Below are 25035 nucleotides of genomic sequence, written 5' to 3'. Positions count from 1 at the left end.
TTATAAACAAAGTGCAAAATTTATTGGGAACAAACATAGTTATATTGCACTTAGTTTTACAGTGACGATATTAAGCGAACGACAGGACGTACATGTACGTAGCGCAACGTACGTTGCGCTACGTACGTCCAAGTCCTGTCCTTCACTTAATATCGTCACTGTAAAACTAAGCACAATATAACCACGAACGTTCACCAACTAGCCCCCTTCATTGCTTTACTAAAAAATTGGGAATGAAATTCATTAATATGTATAGCACACTTACCTTTTAACAGAACAGTTTATTCTTGCATAGCACAGTACAGGTTCAATGCATTACCTGCACCCTTAGTCTATATATATATATATATATATATATATATATATATATATTTATACACACACACATATTGTCATGTTGTAGTGACATTAAAGAACACAGGAGCAAAACTGTGAATCAAGAAACTAAATTTTTTATTGGGTGAGCCAGTCCCCACAAAAGCAAGGTACACTCAAAGCACAATGATAGCGGCGAGCACAGTCGGCGATCGTTCTTATCTACAGGTCTTATCAAGTCTTATCTACAGGTGAGATGCGTTCGGCTATATATACATCACTCGATCGTCTTCGGTTTCAGACTAGCTGCTGGTGCTTGTGTACCTTCCAGAAAGTACAAAACGATTTGCGTCGTGCATACAATCTGATTATGCAAGGTCCCGCGACAATGTAGACAACAGATACAATCGGCTACGACAATATAGAATGTCTGATACATGCCGGTGTGCGTTGCACCGAACGATAACCTTTAACATTTATTATCCGGTAACAGCAAAACGACAAACACGGATGCGTGTCAGTATATGGTTTGCATATGGCTAGTTTTTTATACATAACATATAAACACACAACATAAATCATTCTCTATATATACATGCTTAAATGGGGTCCTTTAGCGACGGTGCAACACATGGAAGTTGTTTAACGAAGCAGGGTATGTAATTACAAATTTTTGCACAAACAAATGACAGAATATTGACCATGAATACATCGCAACCTCTTTGCAAGTCAAATTTGTTGCGTTCAGCCTGCCTAACTTGCCATGTATGAGTGAAAAACGCTAATTGATGATACGGCTTTTTGTTTGTGGTCAGCACCGTGTATTGTATGCAAGTAGCACTGCAATAAACACGGCAGTATTATAGTCGTGAGCTTGGTTCATCATCATCAATAGCATTGTATTTAAGCGTTTGCAAAAAGCTGCTCTAGAAGCTATTATGCTTACAGTATGTTTCAGTATTAATATGGAAAGCTGTGCAGTGTGAGGCATAGATGATACCCTATTACTCAATACAACATATAAACAAGACGGAGGTTCACAGGAATCAGCAGTGGTCAAACAAGGTATGTTGCTGGAGCCAACATTTTGACAAGTGGACTTGTCTTTGTCGACAAAGTCTATATGGTTTCAACACTTATCTGAAGAGATCCCAAGGAAAAAATGCACTTGCTGCTTTGTTTAAGTAGCAACTCGAAACTTGTTTACATGTAGTATTGGCTGGATTGCCTCACATCTCTGCAATTTTCGACCTACTGAATCTAGTGCAAAGACACAGGAACTAATACATCTCATCTCTCTCGTCCGTGCCTGTGCTGGTTTTGGTAGAAAGATATATATATATATGCTAACTAGTTGCTGAAAAGTGCAGTACAATGTATAGCACAACAGCTTTATTTCTAACTCTCATAACTTCATTCTTAGTGATTTGTCACATAGTACTGGTCTGGGCAAAAAGTTATCCATGCAAATAAAGCAGTGAACACAGCAATATGCCTGAAACTTCAGACTTCAGAGAATTGTTCCTTGCATTTAATATTGCTGCGTCACTATTTGTGCCAAGTACACCCGGTCATCGTCTTTGTCATCATCAGGGGGTAGTTGGCACAAATAGTGATGCGGCAACATATCAATTACAATATGTAAGATAATCAGTTGATTTATTTATTGATTTTGTTTATTGGTTGTTTGAGTGACTGACTAACAGACTATAACTTTCCAGAGCAACATTTAGGCTATGAGATAGGACAGCATAGGGCTCTGGACTGATTTCAATCAACTGAGGTTCTTTAACGCGCAAGCAAAGTATGCTGCATCAGCGTGCTTGAGTTCTACCCCTGTTTGAATGCAGCCGCTGTGGCCAGACATTGAGCCTGTGAATTGGTGCTCTGTAGGAGAACACTATGCTTAGCCACTGAGCCACCGTGGAGGGGCAATTGAAACATGGAACACAATCTTTGATTAAGAAGAAATATATGTAATTTGTGTATGAAATGGTACCTTGGTGAATATGTCCAAGTCAATGTTTCAGAATATTGGCATAAACCTATGCAGAGACACTGGTCGTATACACGGAGTTATTGAACTGAGCTTTTATTTTTATCTGTACAATGACCACACTTCTGAGCCTGGCACTATCAAAGTGCAGACAACGACCTCTCCCTTTGCTTTGCAAGTCGTAATAAGCTGAGCACTGCCACTGGTGTCACACCAGGTATCCTGCTAGCAGCCCCCACCTGCATTAAAAAACATAAATAAAAGTTGCAGAAGAATGTTATGCGGCGTACATAAGCACTCATATTCAGAGTGCAGCATGGCATTGTTAACCTATGTATTGAAAATCGAAATTAAAAAAGATGTTCCTCTGTGGTCTGACATGGGGTCAGACCTTGCTCCATTACAAAGCATAACAGCTAGAGTGTGCTTGAGCAAGCACACTCTAGCTGTTATGCTTTGTAATGGAGCAAGGCTGTAATAAATGAATGATGATGGGAAGACTCAATGCATGCATGACATCCCATAATCTATGATTCCAGGCTGGCATCACGTGAGGAGCCTAAACTAGCTCTTAATAGGGAGCTTTATAAACAGTGGATTCATAGTTAATCTGCTCTGCGAGAAAAAGAACCCCAAGCCAAGATTGTATTTTGCATATGTGCAGTATTATATATGACGCTATTTCTTGGGTATGCTAAGCCCTTTGCATATGCTAACTATATTTAGAACTCTTTAATGCTAGTGTCAAACATTTGAGGGGAGGCCAACTACCTAATATGAGGACTTTCAATATTGTGTAGTCGATGATCGATGCATGCCAGTAAACAAGCTCATGCCCAACAATTATATATGCATATGCAGGAAAGATACAAGATATCTGTTCCAGTATCTCGGCTGTGCGGCAATAATAATCTTGGCTGATATCCATGCATGCACTTATCAAGAGGCCAAGCTGTGAGTATAGCTTGTGTTTTGTAAGTTCTCAACATATATCTGAACTATGCAATGTGCCGTCTTTGTCAAAAGTAAACAGGCCAGTTTGTCATCTGTTGAGTCACAGAGGCACAAACATTCTCAGGGACTTCAGAGCACCGGAGACGCATACAGCAATGCCTCATGCTGGTATCAGTACTCACCGTAGTTGGCCTTGCTTGCTCCAACTTTGATTTTATTTCGTTGGACAAGTTCAATGAAGGGCTGCAAGAAAACAAAAAAAAAAAAGAAGTGTGTTTTGTAGTTGACAGTTGTGCGCAAATAAAGGAAGACCAAACCATGCTAAACTTTAGGCAATTCACTGACATTCAGCAAAAGCACATGAAGTATGCTCAAGCTCTGATGCTACACTTAGTACGTAACCGCACACATAAAATGCCTCATTGTGCTTTGTTCCTATAACACAAAACACTACTGCAAATGGCAAATATCGTACCCAGGATATACTGGCAGATTCCGAGGGGGGCTTCGAGGGACCAGGCTCTTTATGCCTCTGAGATATGCCAGCATTTAGCGCTGACAAAAATAATTATAGTGCATACAGTAAGCTAGATTGGTAAGACACCTTTCTATAATATAAAATGGTCAGCCTAACTATGAGCTGACGTTCAATGTTCCAGAGAAGTGCAAAAACAGAAGGAGGATGGAGATGCAACCTTGAAATTCCCACATTAGCTACCCCTTACTGTTACTAATGACATGAAACTTCAGCCAAAGCTTCAGAGGACAAGTAAATGCCACACCTCCATCCTTCAGAGGTCATTACACGTTATCCAAACATTGCAAGCACTACCGCATGGTGCATGTAGGTCATAATTAGCATGACAGGCAAAGTGAAAGCGAGGGTGACCTCTCCGCGACGCACATGTTTTTCCTCTCATCTGCTGGCCCCTTTGTTTGAGCATCGTTCCGGCTTGAGCTCGTCTACGGTGCCTTGAACCCACCTTTTCCAAATGCTAAGCCAAAGATTGATGCCTAGCACTCACGCATGGTCATATTTACTACACCAAGCTGAGCCGCTTATTGGAAGCCCAAGCATACGGAGATTGCCCTAGCTATCGCGAGTGGGCCCATTGGTTATGGCGAGAGCAAACAGCACAACCGCGGGGACACTTTTTCCTAGCGGCCTGTTGCGGGAAGCTATCCTTCGGCAGCAATGTGCCAGAGGCTTTTCTGTATTTTTGCCGTTGGCGCGGGAGCCCCTTTGATTCCCTACCACACCTGCACCAGCCGTTTATGCAGTGCTGGGTGTCGCCGGAGCAAATAAACAGTTTCCGTTAACTTAGGGCAATATTGTACTGTGGTTTCTTGTGTGCACAGCGCTCGGTGGCCCCTTCTGTGGCCTGAGCATGCGCGCAGCGGCACGTTAGATTACGTGAGGAGGCGGCTGATGTAGCCCTGAGGCTTGCTAAGCCCGAACACATGGTGGTCGGTACTCCTGTGAGATAATCCTAGTATTCACTGTCTATGATGCCAGGTCTATCATTTCAGGGCCAACTTTAGTATCAAATTAGAAAGCCTCATAAGGGTTTCCCCACCTTCATAATTGCTAAGTGTCATTCTCTTGCATGCAAAAAAAGCATGTGGTAGAATATCTGGAACTTAACCACTATGTGTCAGTACTCCTTTAAGTGAAGCTTGACCTCGTTATGGTGCAAAAAAGAAGTGATGCGTGCAGACAGGACACAAGAGTAGAGAAGTGGACAACACGAATGCCGACTATCAAGTGAAGGGAGCACTGAGGCGAAAAAAGAAGACACAAAACTCATCTGCGCATGCTCAGGAATGGTAACACCACGTGTCAGTCGGGCACACGTGCCGGTCTACGTGAGAGATAACTGTTAAGACACTTAATCTCTTCCTTATGTAAAGTAATCGAAGGCTGACTCACGCACGCACTTCCACCATTAAAGATATGCCATGCCTCTACCATAAGACGCGTATCTTCATTCTTATGCCTGTACAATATCGCGCATTCATCTAACTCTGGCGTGCAGTTACAATCTCGGCAATGTAGCGAAAGATTAGAAGGCGACCCACCAGTTAACGACCTTTTATGTTCCATTAGCCTCTGATTGATACACCGTCCCGTTTGCCCTACTGTTACGTTTCGCCTACAACGCGCTGTATAGCTGGCGCGGATGCAGCGGACGCCGGGGCTTCGTTCAAAGCGGCGGACATTTTGGCCCGTTCGGCGCCGCCGCTACGCCTACCCGCCAAGCGCGTCCAGGCATGTTCCAATGCCACGTGTCTTCGTGTGCGTGTGTGTGTGTGTGTGCATGTTGGTGCCCACGCTTGTCGAAGCGCGGCAGCCGGGGAGAGGAGCTCCCCCAACTGTGAAGCGAGGAGGTCTGACCGGCGCCGGCCCGGCGGATGCGTCACTACACTCGTCCCAACATGTCTCTCAGCCTGTCCATGCCGCGCATCACGTGCGCCTCTGGCGAGGCGTTCCTTCTTCCCCTCGACTCCGAGAGTATAAGAGCAGCTGCTCCCGGACGCCGAGAGAGGCTCCGATTTCTTCTGTTGAGTTACGTGCTCTCCCGTCTCTCCACTTCGGTCGACCTGACCGCCCGCTCTTATGCGATGATAGAATACACAAGTTGTTCTGTTAGCAGTCGACTCATGCTTTGCCGGGACCTTCGGATGCTTCCAGTTGTGCCCCAGGCCGCCAGGCCAACGCTACCCTTGGGGCTTGCAACCCGATTGCAACAACGGGCGTCTGCGCTGAGATTCCAACAACTGTCTGCCAGCGGTGAGATCGCGACAACGGAGGCCAGCAGCGAAGATATGCAGTTGACTGTATGCTGAGCAGCACAACGACCATCCGGGAGCAGTGCAACGAGCCCTGTGTGATGACTGGTTGCCTGCAGCGGAACGACTGCGCTGAATTCTTGCCTGCGAGGTTTGGTGAGTGCGGGACTTTCTTCTTCTGAGTTTTGCCAGGCTTTTGTTAGTGTCAGAAACAGAGCTGGTAATTGTGGTTGTCGTTGCTGCCGGGTTAGTTTGCGGCAAGACAATAGTAGGCAGTAGAGAAAGCAGCATTCAGAGCAGCCATGGATTTGAAGTCGTTGCGCAAACCGAAATTGCTGGAGCTTGCAAGAGAGTTGGGTCTGGATGTCTCGGACAAACTCAGAAAACCAGAACTGCTAAGGGCTATTTTTGAGTTAGAGGCTGAGGATGACGAGCTGTAGGAATGCCTTGAGACTATTGAGGAGAGAGCAAAAAGACAGGAGCGCGAACTTAAAGAGCAAAAAGAGAAACAGGAGCGCGAACTTAAAGAACAGAAAGAGAAACAGGAGCGCGAAATTAAAGAACAGAAAGAGAAACAGGAGCGCGAACTTAAAGAACAGAAAGATGAGCGCGACCGAAAAGAACAGAAAGAAAAAGAAGAGCGTGAACGTAAAGAACAGATAGAACGAGAGCAACAAGAGAAAGAAAGAGAGCGCGACCGTCAACACGCTTTGGAAATGAAGCGTCTCGAGGTAGAGATGGAACGCGCTCGTAATGGAAGTCAGGCACACGGTGCAGGAGAACGAGTATTGTTCAAAATGACTGATCTGATGCGGCCGTTTAAGCTTGGAGAGGACATTGGTTTGTTCCTGGCTAACTTTGAGCGAACGTGCGAGAAGCAGGGGTTCTCTCGGGAAACGTGGCCACAGCGCTTGCTCACTTTGTTACCCGGCGAGGCGGCCGACGTAGTCGCTCGCTTGAAGAGAGAGGAGGTAGAGGATTTCGACAAAGTGAAATCGAGTCTGCTAAAAAAGTACAGGCTGTCAGCGGAGGCGTTCCGTCGCAAGTTTCGGGAAAATGAGAAAGGCAAAAGTGAGTCATATACAGAGTTTGCCTACAGGCTTATGTCAAACATGCAGGAGTGGCTCAAAGAAGAGAAAGCGTTTGGTGACCACGAGAAAGTTCTGCAGTGTTTCGGGCTGGAACAGTTTTATAGTCGGTTACCTGAGAACGTGCGGTACTGGGTATTGGATAGGCCAGACGTTTGTACGGTGGCTAAAGCCGCCGAGCTAGCTGAGGAGTTTGTGACGCGTCGGGCTCGCGGAGCTAAGGACGGTCAAAAGGGTGAATTTGGCTCCAAGTTTGAGAGGCCAAAGTTCACACCCATGAGAGCAAGGGGCGACACACGTAGTGCGGATGCGAGTGAAAGCAGTCCGACCGAACGTAAGGAGACGGCGGCAGCCGAAGCCGAACGCAGAAAGCGGTTCGAGACGAGGCAAGCGCGCGTGTGTTATACGTGTCAGAAGCCGGGTCACTTTTCGGCGCAGTGTCCGGAAACAAAAACAAAAGTCGTGTTTTTGTCATTATGCAGCACTGACGAGAACATGAAGCTTCTCGAGCCTTACATGCGAGACCTCCTTGTGAACGGGAAAGAGTGCCGAGTGCTTCGCGATTCCGCAGCTACGATGGATGTAGTTCACCCCTCTTACGTAGAACCCGATATGTTCACGGGCGAGTGCGCATGGATCAAGCAAGCCGTGGAAGCTCATAGCGTGTGTCTGCCCGTAGCAAAAGTGCTTATTGAAGGACCTTTCGGAGCGCTTGAGACGGAGGCCGCAGTGTCATCTATGCTGCCCCCCCAGTACCCGTACCTATTTTCGAACAGGTCCGATCACCTCCTGCGCGAGAAGGGGCTTTTGTTTGGTGAGGCTAGCGTTCAGGCCTTAACCAGATCGAAGGTTCGGGAGCTTGCTGCAAAGGCGGTAGTTGCGGGGCCGACGTTGTCAAACAATGAAAAAGGGTCAGAGGCGCAGCAAGCTGATATTCAGAGCACGCCCGAACTGAATAAAATTGAGCCTGTAACGTTAAAGGCACCAGATACTGGAGAGGAAATTCCCGATGCGGGAAAGTTAGAAGAGCTATCTGCAGATTTGCTCATCGCGCCTACGTCAGACGGACTTAATAGGTTGCTAAAAGTCAGCCGGTCGGCTTTGATAGCCGAGCAAAAGAAGGATGGCAGCCTAGAAAACATACGCTGCATTGTCAAGGAAGGTATCGCCAAGAAAAATGCTCGCTTTGTGGAAAGAGGTGGGGTCCTGTACCGGAAGTATCTAGACCGCAGAGGAGTGGAGTTCGATAAGCTGATCGTTCCTCAGTGCTACCGTGAGGATCTGTTGCGCTTGTCGCACGGAGGTTCGTGGTCCGGACACCTAGGAGTTAAGAAAACTAAGGACCGTCTCTTGCAAGAGTACTATTGGCCAGGGTGTTCTCGGGACGCAGACCACTTCGTGAGGACATGTGACACCTGTGAGCAGGTGGGCAAACCAGGGGACAAATCGAGGGCGCCGTTGAGATTGGTACCTATCATTACGGAGCCTTTTAGACGGCTCGTTATTGATACAGTGGGACCTCTGCCGGTAACAGCCACGGGGTACAGACACATTTTGACTGTGATCTGCCCAGCGACAAAGTTCCCTGAAGCACTGCCGCTTAAAGAACTCAGCTCAGTTGAGATAGTCAATGCACTACTGTCCATATTTGCGCGAGTTGGTTTTCCTGCGGAAATCCAATCAGATCAGGGCACAGTGTTGACTAGCGCTTTGACGACAACTTTTCTCGAAAGGTGTGGGGTAAAGCTGTTACACAGCTCAGTGTACCACCCACAGTCGAATTCCGTTGAGAAGCTCCACTCCGTCAGGAAGCGCGTGTTTAGAGCATTATGGTTTGAACAACAAACTGACTGGGAGCTGTGTCTGCCTGGGGTGACGTTTGCATTAAGGACCGCGCCGCATGCGGCTACGGGGTTTTCGCCAGCTGAGCTAGTGTATGGTCGCTCGCTGCGATCTTCGCTTCGCATGCTTCGAGACGGATCACTGCCCTCTCCAATGGCTGCAGACCATCTCTTTCACAAATGGCCGCCTCCTGCGCTGGAGCCTCGCTTTGCAACAATATTCCTTTGAGGTGCGTTACAAAAAGGGGAGTCTCAACGGTAACGCCGATGGCTTAAGTCGAAGCCCCTAACGTGGGAATCAGCCTCAAAATTGTTTGTTACTGATGTTTTTCTTCCTGAGGCAGGATTTTTAACATATTGCTTTTGTTTAGTGTTTCAAAGTGATGACGTGCTTTCTAGTGCAATTTTCCAATTTGTGGACGCGTTCTGAGTGCTGCTAGACTACTGTAAGGAACTAGGCAGTGGTATAGAAGGGGAAAGAGCCTGGCAGGACTCGGTGAGGGTTGTTTCGTGCTTGCTGACTGAGCGGTTCAGTTTCGGCGTAGTTCTAACGCTTGCCGGGAACGAGAACAAAAATGTCAACTCTCCCGAAGTCACTTTGCAGTGTCCTGTGTGAACCTGAACGAGAGAACGAGGCCTTCTCTGTGCGCTGCGCTCAAGAAACGCCGAAGGACGCCCGACTTCGGTTATGAGCATCATCGAGCGACATCCCTCCGGACAGCGGATGCAGTCCCCTGACCATCGGGATCTCCTTCCCCCGGCGGGGCGGTCTGTTACGTTTCGCCTACAACGCGCGGTATAGCCGGCGCGGATGCAGCGGACGCCGGGGCTTCGTTCAAAGCGGCGGACATTTTGGCCCGTTCGGCGCCGCCGCTACGCCTACCCGCCAAGCGCGTCCAGGCATGTTCCAATGCCACGTGTCTTCGTGTGCGTGTGTGTGTGTGTGTGCATGTTGGTGCCCACGCTTGTCGAAGCGCGGCAGCCGGGGAGAGGAGCTCCCCCAACTGTGAAGCGAGGAGGTCTGAAGATCTTCGAAGCCGTTGCTAAACTTTCAATCCAAGCATTCTAAATTAGTAAAAAACGGAATTGCCATGTCGTGCCTTAAGTCTTCCCTCACCAGATCCTGCATGCATAATATGAGCGCCAGTTTTAATGCGCAGGTCCGGCGCCTATTAGAAGCAGGTTATCCTAGTGTAGCGGTGGCCACTGTGGCTGAGCGCCTAAAGAAGTCTGTTTCGAGAGGGACGGACATGATTATGGAAAGCAGTAGTAGCAAAAAAAAAAAAAGAAAAAAAGAGTAGTGGCTATTCCGTATATTCATTCAGTGTCGCACAGGCTTAAAAAAGTTGCAAGTAGATATGATGTTAATGTTGCTTTCACTGCTCCCAATAAGCTAGGTAAGATATGTGCTGCCGTACAGAATAAAAAGGAGCGGGTAAAAGGCAAAAAATGAACAGATATTTGTCCAGTGAAGCACAATAAGAACAACAGTTTTACTGACTGTCGTATGGGTGTGGTGTATAAAATTCCCCTTAGCTGTGGCCAGTTCTACGTAGGGCAAACGGGACGGTGTATCAATCAGAGGCTAATGGAACATAAAAGGTCGTTAACTGGTGGGTCGCCTTCTAATCTTTTGCTACATTGCCGATATTGTAACTGCACGCCAGAGTTAGATGAATGCGCGATATTGTACAGGCATAAGAATGAAGATACGCGTCTTATGGTAGAGGCATGGCATATCTTTAATGGTGGAAGTGCGTGCGTGAGTCAGCCTTCGATTACTTTACATAATGAAGAGATTAAGTGTCTTAACAGTTATCTCTCACGTAGACCGGCACGTGTACCCGACTGACACGTGGTGTTACCATTCCTGAGCATGCGCAGATGAGTTTTGTGTCTTCTTCTTTTTTCGCCTCAGTGCTCCCTTCAGTTGAAAGTCGGCGTTCGTGTTGTCCACTTCTCTACTCTTGTGTCCTGTCTGCATGCCTCACTTCTTTTTTGCATAATGAATCCTTACCAACTAGCTCAGCTTTCTGTCGTTCTCATTAGGGCTTGCCTGTAGGACGAATGGTTGGCCTCAACAATGTCCTGAATAACGCCTCCCCGCATCCTTGAGAAAAGCTAACTGTGTGAACACCCCATAGTTTTCTATGGCTTTTTATGAAACACATGAAGCTCTATACGATGCTATGAAGGAAAAAAAAACATTGTGTTGACTCACTCGTTGTAGTCTATGTTGGCTGGAAGCTGTAGTGCTTCTCCTTTCTCAAGTTCAAGGATCTCCTGCTGCTGCTGGGCAACCAGGTAAGCATATGTAGCTGGAAAGGCAAAGGAAAATAAAAAAAATCAATGTTCCCAAATGTATTCAAATCAGAACAACCCATTCATCAAAGACAGTAAAGCTGCATAAAAAAGCTCTCAAACCCATTGAAAGCCTTAGAGATCTTGTTTACCATTGCCCAAGGCATACCTATGATATTTCAAATACTTTGCTATGTATCCAGGCAATTTCTTTGCTATGCTTTAGTCTTTTCAAACACTCCCTTATATTCGAGCTTAGTAATTCTGCACTCTCCGCTATATCCGATGCGTGTTCCTGTACGCTGTGTTGGTTACACTGACGCCACTTTACTGCCAAATGCCAGCTCTACAGACATTGGTGCTCGGCAGCACATTCCGGTGCCTAAGTCATACGGCCACTTCAGGGCTCTGGCACAACCTGTAGGCGTTCTCTGTTCTCTAGCTGACATTTGACATTGACCATACTGCCACATACTGCCACCATCACATGAACACAGCTGCAAAACACACCTATACAGCTTCGCTGTAAAAGAACAACATGGTTACAGGTGTACTTAAAACACTTTATGTGTGTGGCTATGCCTCGTCATTGTCATCAGCCTAATATTTATGTTCACAGCAGAATGAAGGCCTTTCCTGACAATTTCAAACTGCCCCATTCTTGTGTTAGCTGACTCTGACCTAGACCCGCAAATTTTCTAATCTTATCACACAACCTAATCTTGTGCTTTTTCAAACTCCATTTCCCTTCCCTTGGTAGCCAATCTGCTACTCTAATACAGACCACCAGTCATCTGCTTTACATATCATGACCTGCCTTACGTATCATGACCTGCCTTACTCTGCCTTTTCCTCTTATTCTCAACTACAATGTCAGCTACCCGCGTTTGCTTTCTGATCCTACATAGCAAAATTCTATTATGCAAAATTACAAACATTCATTTTAGGGCATAAGTTTGAGTGCAAGAGTTGTAGAGCAAGCTCAGAAAGACCGACTGAAGTTGTTTTCACGAAGATATCTTTTATCTGCTGTTCTTCTTCCGGGCTCTGAAAAGCCAGCAAAATATAGGGGGAAGAAAGAAAGAAAAAGAAAAGGGAAGTAAATGGCAGACTTGCACATCTGGTTTGCAGTGTTCTAAACCATCCTTTCAAAGAACAAAGCTGGCATGCCCATTGTAAAATAAACTGACCAATGCATTTCGATCTCCTTTCAGTGCTGACCTATCACTTATCATGTTGAACCACAGTGGATTTCCATTTTTACGATGACGGTGCTGACGTTGCCACCTGGAATTGGGCTGATCATTTCTTTTAACAACACTCGGAAAGCAGGCAGCCTGGACAACAGAACTAGGCAAAAAATAATGTCATGGAATAATGTCAGGTGTTTTTGCACATGTCCTACAACTAAATTTTCCAATTAATCTTATGCCCTCAAGCAAATACCTTGAAGAATACATATAAAAATTGGCATAATTAAATGTAGCTAACAATTGCATTTCGAGAATTAGTCTGAGCAGCTCTAGTAAATTATGAGCAATATGCAGTTGGTCTCAATCGTCTAAGATGCACAATCTTTGTCCAAGTTACATGATACATGATACACTGGGTATGATAGAAATGAAGGCAAAGAACAAGTATGAGGTGTTGCAAAGGCTAACAATTAATCCCTTTTGGAAAAAAGCAATTACACTCATGAGTGGAGGAAAAGCAGGTAAATGCTCTCATTCCTGAGTGTTATGCCCAAACTACAGCTCCTATGACACAGTGACACTTGCAAATGTCACTTTAATTTTGCATGCAATTTGGGCTGCTTTCCACATGAGAAGCCCCCGGAAGCTGCCAAGCTGACTTTCTGATAATGTTCAAGTACAACATAACCTTTCTTTCTTTTCCTTTACCAGTGAATTAGCCTCAACCAAATACCACCAAACTCTATAAAATCACAGACACGTGACTAGGGTGTTTTGAAGTTATGTTGCTACCTGTCTTGTCTTTATGTCCTTTCTGGCTTACGGTAAGACTGACCTGCTTTCATTTATAGACACTCACTATGTAGTGAGTGTAAGATTTTTTCTTGCTGCACTTTTGACCCTTTGAGGGTTTTTGTTGTACATGTACAGTGCCACTTATCTGTCCCGCATAGTTTTTGACATACATGTATGGCATCGATGTTATGCCTGATGTTTTGCATGCAGTTGACACCACTTGTTGAGAGATGCTGCCGTCTCTATGGAGTTGCCCATATTCATTTGAAATTGCGTTTTCAATCACCGGGGTGCACAACTCAACTGTTTTACATCCGAGTGCTAGCTCATGTGGTCATGTCCGCATTGTCTGCTACTTCCAAGGCATGTGGAGAGGAGATGCTATTGTTTTTCCAGCTGCCACTATCATATTTCCGGTAGCTTAGGTACAGCCTTGCGTGGTTAAAGTTCACAGATACTGATAACTTTCTTTTTCTTTCCCTTCAGTTGTGCCTTTCGATTGCAGTTTGCGTATCACCGTACACTGGGGGGTGCACAATGGTGATTTCTATATAGCCGTGCGTTGTGTCTCTTACGGCGACTTCTCAAGCGTTTCTTTTTCTGACAAAAAGCATCTTTGGGACAACAATTTATTTGCCATAAATAACGATAAATAACCACATTTTCTTGATCTCGTGTTGTATAACATATTTCAGCGTATACTGTTGGTGCAAGTAAAGCATTTTTGACACAAAATGTGGCTTGAAATAACTTTTTGCTGCATTTGTGAGTTTTTGGTTACTTCCTACTGCTGAAAACTGCAATAAAAAACATTGCCCACTTGGGCATGGTTATCGAAAAGGAATTTGGCCTTCTAATGGTTAATGGTGAACTATAGAAGCCACTTTTGCGATTGCAACTCTAAATTTATCACTTCACATGATGTGGCTGCTTGCTCAAGCGACAGAAAGACACTGTGCACACAGTGACCATAAGTAGCCTTTTTACCTTCTATCTTGAGTCTGGTCCTGAAGACAGGACTTGATGCAAGATCAGCCAGCTGCGGTAGAAACATGTCCACAATGCTGTCTACGCTGACATCTTGGCTTCCAAGCATTTCCAGAGCACTGCAGTCACAAATGAAAGTGTGCATCAGGGAAAAGGAAGCAAAATAACAGAGTTGTGACAGGCATTTCATGTCCCGCTGCAGTCCTTGCTTTTAAAACTTGGACAGGGTTGCTCAGAGAAGCCACTTCGAACCTGGAATTTTTTAATGTGCTGTGGCCACCTCTTAATCACCATCAGAGGGACACTGTAAGGCTGTGCCATATTAGTAAATTGCACTTTTACAACAGAAAAATGGTTATTCTAACCATCATAGGAGGCTCAGTAAGTCAGAAAAGATGCAAAACTGAAGGACGGGTAGCGACGCCAACTTGAAGTGTCTGCACCAGCTTACAGTGACGTAAAATTTTGGCAGCACGTACTTAAACCTAGTTAGCTGTTTATAGATAAAGAAAGAATGCGCTGCAAAGAACCAAAGAGTGAACCTAGCAGGTATTGTGAACTTCTTCTGCACCAAAATGGCCCAAATATGAAACAATGCAGTAAAATTCATGGTGTCACATCGACATACCATATGCACTGAGGTTCCAGCGTGAAATTGACGATCATAGAAGTTTGGTCTTCATCTGTTTTACATGGCTGTACATGGCTGTCAGCGCGGCTGAGCGCTACAGAGCCCACACAGCCTGGTTTAGAACTAATCGACAGCGTGTGCGAACACTTGGCGAGCCGGGATAGCGTGATATCATGTGTGCTGTCTTCCTGCACACTTATTGCTAGAAGTTGCATAATCTGGAGTTTCGGAGGCGGATTGAAGCGACTGAGTCACTAGAAAAACAAGTTTCAGATCACTGCATTCCTTTTTCCCATGCTGACAGCCATCCCAATGGCTCGTGCCAATCACACAGTTTGTTGCATGCTGTTAGAAATGGCCTGCCGAGATACCAACATACAAAGTTTCTCAGTCAGCTGCAGCAGCAGGGTTGGCGTTTTCTGGGAAGCCACCATCATCCTCTAGCCAAACAGCGCCACTAAGTCTACTGTGTGTGGAGGTCAATATGCCGCCGCGTCAGCGACTCTCCGTCGCAGAAAGACAGAGATGAGTTCAACGAACCAGGCTTTGTTACTGAACCCGCCACCGCCGACTGGGTCTGCCGTGAGCGGGGGAGTTCGCGAGGGAAGGTAATTGGCAGCACCTCCCCACGCGCCTTTCAAAATGTAAGCCCCGAGTTTTGTGAAGCCTGTTTGGCCTCAGTGGGGGCAGTGAAACCTGTGCCACGTGTGTGTGTAAGCCCTTCCGCTCAAAGGCGGCTCGGCTATGTTGACTGGTCGAACGTTTCCCTCACCTAGGGATCTAGGGAGCACGGAGTGTTTATAAGCGGCTGTTTGTCGGCTGCTAGGGTATGCTCATCAGTGTGCCTGTCTGTGATCGTGCTCAAGAAGCAGTGTGTTTGGTGCTGGTACTCGTTTGTTGTATGCTTCGTCTTGCGTGCTCCAATCAGGAGCCACGCTAGGCTGTCGAATGTATCCCCTGTTTGAATGTAAAAATATGTAAATAGATCCTGCTCGCCTAGTCCTGTCCCACCAAAGTTCTTCCCTACGACCTACGACCCTTACAACTGGTGGCAGCGGCGAGATCGTCCGACAACTCCTACAATGCATAGGGCTTTCAAGCACTGGCTGGCAGATGCTGCGGTGCATGCTGCGGGAATGCCGTTCATTGTTTGTTGGCGAGCTTACTAAACCATTGGCTGCAGCTCCCATTGTTTGGAACTCCCTTTGGCTGCGCATGCTGCTGCGGTAACCTGATACGAGAGAAGAAAACCAGAACGTTTTTGTTTCCTTTTCTTATCCATTACTTCTTTTTTCTCAACATGTGAGGGAAGGTTACGAATACGGTGTGCCTTGTGGCTTCACTGAATTCAGCAAAAGAACTTCATGCCCATCTCGACATACCCACATGCGAGAGATAAACTTTTTGTTTTTGTTTCCTGCCTGCTAAGACTATTTAGGGGAAGCTTGTGCAACACACTTTTAATAGGTTGTAGGAAAAGTTGCCGTGGGGCGCATGCTTGGAAAGGCCACTTGGATTCACAACTATTTGATAATGCAGTTGAGTGTCGTTTTGATGCGTGCTAAAGAATCTCAAGAAAAGGGCTGCACGACAGCACTATTGAAGCTGAGAAAAGTGGGGGCGCAGCAGCAGGCTAACTGACAAAGCCAAACCATTGGACAGTTTAAGATAAATCAAAATAATCAAGTGACCCTGTGCACATGGACAAAGTTACAGGGTCTACAAATTTGAGCTAATTCTAAAATTCAGCGAATCTCATATCAAATTTTACAAAAAATTAATTCTGTTGGTGGATATGTTTTAAAGATGTTGAAAAATGGGCCGGCGCAGCATTGCAAGATATAAATAGTAATGAGGAAAGTGCCACATACAAGAAGGCTACTTGATTCCAGCAAGTTTATTCAATAGTGCTTGAAGCAAGCGTAATTGGCAGCAGCAAAAGCGCTGAAAAGGTCACTGTGAGCTAAAAACAATGCTGTCAGTTTCTGCTGTTCCAATTTCGCTGCTGTTTGTGTGAAGCATCTAGAGGTAAATGATCATTACTGGGGAGGTATTCTGTAAGAGTTCACCTAGCGGACATGTCCATTTCGTCTGCTGTTGAAGTTGTGATTGGCTGCGGCGCCTGGCTGCTGCGGACACGCAGCACAGCCCAGCCAATCAGAACTTCAGCAACAGACGAAATGGACATGTCCACTAGATGGACTGTTACAGAATACCTCCCCTGAAGTGTCTGTGATGCAACAATGTAGGTAAGTGCATGCTATCCCAATGCGAAATCTTGTGTCTGCCAGATATTTATGTATAATAAAGTTCACAAGTGGGCAGGTACACAGCGATATTACTATGCAGTGCATGAGCATTATCCCATGAGGTCGGCCTGCATTGTAGTGCGACAGCTGCGAGGACTGAGAACCGAACCAGCGTCATCGCACTCATTCAGTAGTGAAGTTCTGGCAGCAATTTTATCCCTAGTGCTCGATCGTGGCTGGTTTCAGGCGCATATGTGGCAGTCATGCCTTTATGTGGTTGTGAGTAAATTTAGATGTTAATGCAAAATGAACATATTTATTTATATTCGTTTGTTTTCACTAGTTCACTGTTTGGCAAGCTTTTGGTATTTACGACATGCAAACAGTCACCGAAACACAATATAGCGAAGTTCGTACTGCTAGGCGCGCATAGACTCGCAACTACTCGCCAAATTACTTGGGCCATGCAACAACGCAACATAGTCCTACTGATCGTTCACTTGGCATGTTCATGATTATTGAAAACTTTGAGCCACCCACAGTGATGAATTATGAAAAGAAATTCAAAATAGTGGTTAGCCAGGCTTGTTGGTACGATGACATACTGTTGCAAACAGCGCGAGAAAAAAAAGTGGCAGCAGGCCATACCACAACCTTAAAAAACTGGACGCTGTTTCTCGACGTTGCGAGAGCAGCGGCAACTATGGTTTGGAAGACCTATTGGAAGCTGCCACTCCCTGTTGCTAGCTGAGGAGGCACCTTTCTACTACTCTGAAAACTTGTGTTTTCCTAAGTGAGAAGCAGACGAAGCATTCACTCCCCGCTGGTGGCGCTTTTCATGACAGTGTCGTTCCACTGCAGGCAAGACTATCAGCTGCGGGGGGTGGAGTGGATGCGAAAGCATGGCTGGCTTCGCTTCGCATCACCGAATTAAAAGATCTCGTCGACACGGCACGAAAGGCAAGATGTCATCGACACATATGTTTTGTCGCTGACTCTCAAATTCAACGGAATGAAGTTTTTCTCATTCAAACATGTTTTTCCCGAATGCCCGATTTAGCCCCTGCTGGGGAAGAATATCTGTCGGTGGCTGTGCTTATTTGCATAAAAGGTCGCATTTCAGTATAACAAAATTTTGATTTAATGAACCAAATTGCCAATTTTACCGAATTCGTTGTAGCGAGGTTTAGCTGTATTACATAAATTTTGTCCTTTCTCGATATCCAAAGAGGGGCAGCTTATAGATTAAAACCTAGTAAATTCGACCCTTGTCAATTCGGAAAATTGGACAATTGGCACTCTCCCTTTGATCCCGGCAGGCATATGCATTATTTAATGTAATGAAACTCTTGTTAATTCAGACATGTTTGTGTACTGATTTCTACTGCTGAGTTAGTGTTCTAAGCTTGACGTTCCATTTTTTTAACCTTTTCTCCACTCTTGTTATTTTTGCTTAAAAGACAATATTGATGTCCTACATAAAGTGATCGATTCCCAACATATGGTAGATTTTAAGACTTCCTTTCATATGCAAACAATTAAGCTCAATAAAATTGGTTCTGTGGACCCCGAACAACAGTGTTTCACCGTTCCTGCATGTGTACAGATAAGAGTTTCCGAGATAAAGATTCCTTTTAATAAAATGCTGTTCCGAAATAACTTAATGAAACGGCAAAACACTGAGTCAGCGTTCCCTCTGTTATGCTATCAGAGAGGGGTGTGTGCTTCCTATCATAATCTCGCATGAATATGCAGTAGGTTTGTTTTTCTCAGTATTTGTGCTAAAGTGTACGTCCAGTTTATCGCTTGTCAGCCAGCATTTGTTCGGTGCAATTAAGAAATAAGCTTTCAGTTGTTAGCGCGCCTTGTGATTGTCTCAGTATTCTTATTTGTCCTTTGTGTTCTCTGGCGCTGCTTGCTGCCATATGAACTAGCCCAACCATACGCTTTGAACAGTATAACCTCCGAGGATGGCTCTAAAAAAAACACAAGAGTGAACACATCCCAAACACGAAGGCTCTTGTGACACGACATTATGCAGTCTGAAGGCTCGTACCTTTTCTGTGTAGGATTGCCTGTTTCGGGCAGTCCTAGCAGGCTTCTCCAGCGCTGCGTGTGCTTGACTTCGGCACCAAGAATTTGTTGTGCATTGGCCAGGGCGTTCTTCATGCTAGACGCTCTGTCATATTCGTCCTCTGGAACGCAGCCTACCTTGTAACCTGTAGAATGACAGAAAGGCAGCGCCCAGTTTTCTGAATATGTTAAGTGCAGCACAAACGCACCCATGCAGAGTGCCATGTAAATGGGAGTGCCAGGTATATAAAACTCTTCTAGCTAAATTTCGCACTGACTATTGTCACATAGCACAATGTGGTAGACAGACATGAACAAAAAAAGGGACAAGAAGGAGAGCTTGTCCTTGTCTGCCTTCTATTTGTGTCTGTCCGCCCCTTTGCACTAAGTTACCATAGTTGGAATGCGAATCCAACTAGCCCAACAGTTAGTCCTTGCAAAGTATATTGAAGCGAAAAGCTTCACTACGCTAGTCAACACCGTGCTTCGCGCGAGCCGGCGTATGTCGGAATCTGCTCCGTAAGCGTGTTCGGAGTTGGCGCAGGTGGCCATTGCTGCGCGTTATGCGTCATCATTTGACGTTCGCCGCAAGCGCGTGTTTATCGTGGAGGCCGACTATATAACCACTTGCCAGAGAATAGGCTTGTGCATTCAACATGGAAGGAGAAGAGAGTGATACTACCGATACAGAGGGCTGTGTTTATGGCTGTACAGAAATCGCAAGACAATGTGCCCAACAATGATAAATAATAAAGTTTAATAATACTGCATAACTTACGGTATATATCATTGATAAGCAATTTGCATAACTACACAAGGCACACGTATAGCATAACCATAAGCTAACCAAAGCATATCCTTAAGTGAAACTGTAAGCATAACCATAGGCTAAATCATAAAGCATAACCATAAGCTAAACCGTAAGCATAACCATAGGCTAAATCATAAAGCATAACCATAAGCTAAACCATAAGCATCACCAAACCTTTTCGCTTCGAGATATCCAGGCTTAACCTTAACTAAGCCCCAGCCAATTTTTTTTTTTTTTTGCATGGAGGTAACATTTCACAGTGGATGTACTTGAATAGCATCTTTCAGAGCATTATTTGCCTGTTTCATGCAAAATAAGTAAGTAGGTGTTTTCTACACTGATGATGAACAAGGTGCAGAAGTTGTGGATCCAAAACTGTGGCGTCGTCTGTCACTGTAACGGTGAAACAAGGAGTGCGCTGTGTTTTGTCCATAGCCTACAGTTTCGCCTTAATTTAATTACATTGAAGCAATCAACAACGCAGAACTTAAGGCAAGATTACATATCACAAATTACTGAATAAACTGGATCATGATAAAGGCAGCAATAAAGGCAGAAATGTGGTCTATATTTATATGCGAGTACGGCATGATGAAATTAATTTGAATGACATTTCCTGGCAGTGAGCAGATCTAGAAAAACCTCAGAAAAAAAAAAATGTTTCACCGATCACCAGCGGATCTAAATGGCGCTAAAACAGTTCAGTTTAGAGTATTCTGCAATCTGGGGTGGTACCCTTGAATGAACGCTGTCTAGGATACAGTCACTCTTGCAAGATTTGCATGGCTCATCATCAGATGTGTCAGCATCTATGGGCAACAGCGTTTGTTTCTGGCACTGTGCGAAATAGCGCGCTGGGCACACTGTCGACCATTGATGACGATGCATCCGGTGCCCAGTCCCATAAACTCTTACAAAAGTGATTGTATTTGTGGAAGCGATTTCTCAAGAATGCCGCCCCTACCTCCACGAAGTGCCAGCTGCACAAAAAAGGTTGCCGCCAGGTGGAGGCAGATGCAGCAGCAAATTGTGGTTTATAGGTAAACAAAAATTACACCAGTTAACCCCTTAACTGCCAATAACGAGATAACCCACCATAACAACGAGCGTCTTCTGGGGCTGGAAACGAGTCGTCATGCATTTCGTACAATTTTTCCACACGTGTATGTGTTCAATTTCTCATAATTTTGACAAGAAAATAATACACAATGGCTTTTGCCGATTCATCTTGCACTTCTAAAAATTTTTCTGCAATTTGTCACGGCAGTTAAGGGGTTAAACAGACAACGCATCACCATGGGGTACCTTTTTCTGTCAGCCGAATGTCTGCATTGTCGGGCCTCAGACTGAGCCTGTACTCGGCTCTGCTGGTGAACATGCGATAGGGCTCTTGAGTGCCGTGTGTCGTGAGGTCGTCGATGAGCACTCCAATGTACCCTTCTAGGCGGGTCACGGTCAGTGGCTCCCTGTCCAGCACCTTGCAGGCTGCATTTACGCCGGCCACAATGCCCTGCATCGGTGAGCAGTCCACTGTGAGCGAGTGAATATCACTCAAGGCTAGCCTGCAATATGTGGCTTGTAAAAAATTAAGTGTCTGATGTCCCAAAGTAACACGGAAGCCATAAGAGGCACCAGAGCTTGCAGATTAATTCTGACTGCCTGGGTTTTTTTTATTGTGCACTTTAGTACAAGTTGCATGGGCATTTGTACATTGCGCCCATGTTAGAATGAGGCTGCCTCAGCTGGAAATGAAAACCCTGATTTCATGGGTTTCTAAAAAAAATTGGGTAGGCTGTACTGAGGACGCAGCCACAGTGGGGTACATGAAATCTCTTGTGCATGCTGCAGAGGGTGTACGGGCACTAGGGTACAAAAATTATATAACCATGTGCACAAGTGACACTTGTTCATGCATTACATAGCTTATGGTACAGCTAGTGGGGGTCCAACGGTCTAATTTTGCAATCGTGCTCACTCCCTACTCATAGTGGGCCAGCTGTGGCCAAAGGCGTTGGGCACGGATTGGCATCTCTCTGTCTTGATGCCCAAGTCTCTTCACGCCATTTCTGAGCCCTACATGTTGAATACGGGGGCACCATAGCCAAGCAACCATCAAATTTCTGCAACAAACTGCACACTTATGAGCCTTACTAATAAGCACAGGTCTGAGTTTGATGAATTACACCTACTATAGCAGAGTGAGCTCTCGCTAATGCGACCACTCGTGCTCGAATAGACAAGCGTACTGCTGGGCTCCGCCTCTTTGAATGCCAAGTGAGAGGCTGAATTTAGCACTGTTTGCTTCATGCGTGCTGCAACAACGCTTCCATCTGTGCATGTGACACACACATGATTGAGTAATGGCTTCTGTCCTCTGCACAATGATAACAAAGTAAAGTGTGTGGGCAGTAAGGTTGCAAAGATATAAGCAATAATTAGTATTACGTGCTTTTGTCACATTTCATTACATACATGTAACGTTGCATGCGGTTTTAGTAAGTGACCCTCTATGCTGACTGAAACGAGAGGCATTTCACGTCAAAAGATCAGCATGATTAGTTGTCACCACGTGATGTGCAGAATGCTTCACAGGATCCGCAGTGTTGGAATTAACGATGGCATCACATGTACTGTGCTTCTAATTGCCCTTTATTCCACCCTGCCTGCCAGTACTGGTGCCGCCTGTGTTTGCTGTCTTCCTCCTAGCATCACTCCATGCTGGAAGTGGAAACTGCATCAGTTGCACTGCAGCAATCTATTGCCTTCCATGCAAACACTGCTCAATCGTACCGCTGCCCTCTCCTCATAGTAGCAAACTCAAGGGGGGGGTACCTCGAAGAAAAATAAAAGAAAAGACAGGCGGCCGGTATGGAATGAGTCCATTTCATTCGCCTGCGCTTCATGCTAAAGCATGTTTGCAGCATATCCTGGGTTTGTGTAAGTGCAGGCGTTGTGCACGAGATGTCGGGTTAGTTCAGCATGCGCACATGGCTGGCAGGTTACTGCAGTCATCCAATTAAAAAAGTGCAGGGCAAACATAATGAACTGTACAATGAGTCAGAGAACTTGTTGCTCACAAGGGCTAATTCTGTTGAGTGCTGCAGAGTATTTTGACAGAAAGTGCTGGTGCAGTTCAGTGGCCTGTAAATGTCAAGCACATGTTTCTGTAGTGACCAAAATCACAAATGGTTGAGCCGAGATTTAAAAGTGTCGGAGCAGTGAAGTAGCAAGACACCAAGCACAACAATGATTTCGTAGCATGCGCATCAAAGTGCATACGCATAGCTGGAATACTATGTCAATGCGGTGACTTTGAGAAAAAGAAAAAACAAAAAAAGCACAGTGTGCAGATGTGCTTATTCCACACAAGCTTTGTGGCCAACCACAATTGTCCAAAAGAGGCCAAATTCTGGCCGCGCAAGGAGAATTCTTAGCAAATATCACAATCTTGCCTCTTTCACTGGCTCTAAGAAATGCAACATGCATAGAACTTGACCTTCCCCTGCTTGATCAGGCTTCACGCATGCAGCCTCCAGTGGCAGTTATGTTCCTGGTTGTCCCACTTGTTATATTTTGCTACCGCGTGACTTTATTTATTGTTTGGCATATTACTGCAACTTCTTTTCTTTTTTATTTGTGTGACACGCACAGACACACACAACAACAACAAAAAATAAACCTGACCACACAGAATCGTCTTTGTCCTGATGACGTTGCAAGGCATCAGGGTCTAGTAGATTTATATTCGTTCATCATGAGTAGATTCAATTATTCTGTAAACTCGGATGTGCTTGAAAGTTATAACATGTATCAATAAGTTTCTGTAAGAGACCAAAAGTGAAGGTCCTCAATTTTATCTTGAAAATCATAGTAAGTTAATTTTAATTAATGACTTTTACGTCCTGAAGCTTAGACTTCATCTAGTATGATGGGCACCATACGAAATAACTCCTGATCAGCATGGACCATCTGGAAAATTTTGCACACAGGCATCTTTGTGCTCCATGCTATGTGACCACTACATGTTGATTAAATGAAAGCGATAGCAAGTAGCACACAGACTTATTGGCCATGCCAACTATGCAGCCACTTTTTTTTTCTTTTTTTTCTTTAGTGTGCTGAGGTGGTCAAAAGTGCGCTACAAAACTGCCAGACAGATTTTCCGGGCAACTTCACAGCAAAGAGCTGTTGAAGGTTCCCAACAGACTTTTTGTTTTCGCAGTGCATGCATAGTAAACACTGTCTATTGTGTTGCCCTTGGGAAGGAGAGAGCACAGGATCAGGTAGCCAAACAGGACAGGAACATACTATTAGCACATTAAAAAAGAAAGGGTGCTAGAAGGATCACAGGAACAAATGGACTTGATTCTTTGGTAATAACCAGATGAAGCTAAGGAAAGTAGCTACAGAAATAACTTTGAACGAGGGACAAACTTGAGATAAGCTCCATATTCTAAATGAAGGAGAAGGGAAATGAAAGTGGGAAGAAAAGACAACTTGCTGTCAGTAAGAGCAGGAGCATGTGACATTCTACCTGACAGGGTACACACCAGTGGCTGCCCTTTGTCCACCTGCTTCAGTATTAGCTTGATGAACACAGCTGGCTTCATAAAGAAAGGTGAGTGTCTCTTATGTCCCATTTTTTTTAGCAAAGGAATCTAACGCCTGAAACCATTAAGCATGAAAATATTTGCCAATACACAACGCTTTCATTCTTTATGTCAGTAAGCCATAGGAAACAACAGCCTTAATAGACATATGGAAAGAATGGAAACAATGTAGACTTATACATCAGCACTTGTAAACAGCTGATGCCCACCTGAGATGCGGCCTCTTCGTAGCCAGTTGTGCCATTAATTTGACCAGCCAGGAATAAGCCTGGCACCTTCTTTGTTTCCAATGTTGGTTTAATCTGCCGTGGGTCAATAAAGTCATATTCCACACCATAGCCTAGAGGAGAAGAAAGAGAGGGTTATTATAGTTTTCTTTTCACTTATTTTTCTGTTCAGAT

General features: G+C 45.1%; 1 protein-coding gene across 1 annotated transcript in view; it reads right to left on the bottom strand.

The window, feature by feature from the left end:
• Nucleotides 1-432: 432 nt before the first annotated feature.
• The window catches only part of LOC142576066 (5-taurinomethyluridine-[tRNA] synthase subunit MTO1, mitochondrial), a 41190-nt gene continuing 16587 nt past the window's right edge, over nucleotides 433-25035 (bottom strand). Inside the window, exons 11-17 of the mRNA XM_075685998.1 lie at nucleotides 24844-24974; nucleotides 21330-21534; nucleotides 19197-19359; nucleotides 14261-14379; nucleotides 11206-11302; nucleotides 3448-3508; nucleotides 433-2550 (exon numbers count right to left, since the gene is read on the bottom strand). Coding sequence (XP_075542113.1) covers nucleotides 2452-2550; nucleotides 3448-3508; nucleotides 11206-11302; nucleotides 14261-14379; nucleotides 19197-19359; nucleotides 21330-21534; nucleotides 24844-24974 — 875 coding nt within the window. The 3' untranslated portion in view covers nucleotides 433-2451. The remainder of the gene's footprint in view (nucleotides 2551-3447; nucleotides 3509-11205; nucleotides 11303-14260; nucleotides 14380-19196; nucleotides 19360-21329; nucleotides 21535-24843; nucleotides 24975-25035) is intronic.

The sequence above is a fragment of the Dermacentor variabilis genome, chromosome 3, assembly GCF_050947875.1.
Source record: "Dermacentor variabilis isolate Ectoservices chromosome 3, ASM5094787v1, whole genome shotgun sequence".
Classification (NCBI taxonomy): domain Eukaryota; kingdom Metazoa; phylum Arthropoda; class Arachnida; order Ixodida; family Ixodidae; genus Dermacentor; species Dermacentor variabilis.
This window is presented reverse-complemented; position numbering and strand designations above follow the sequence as displayed.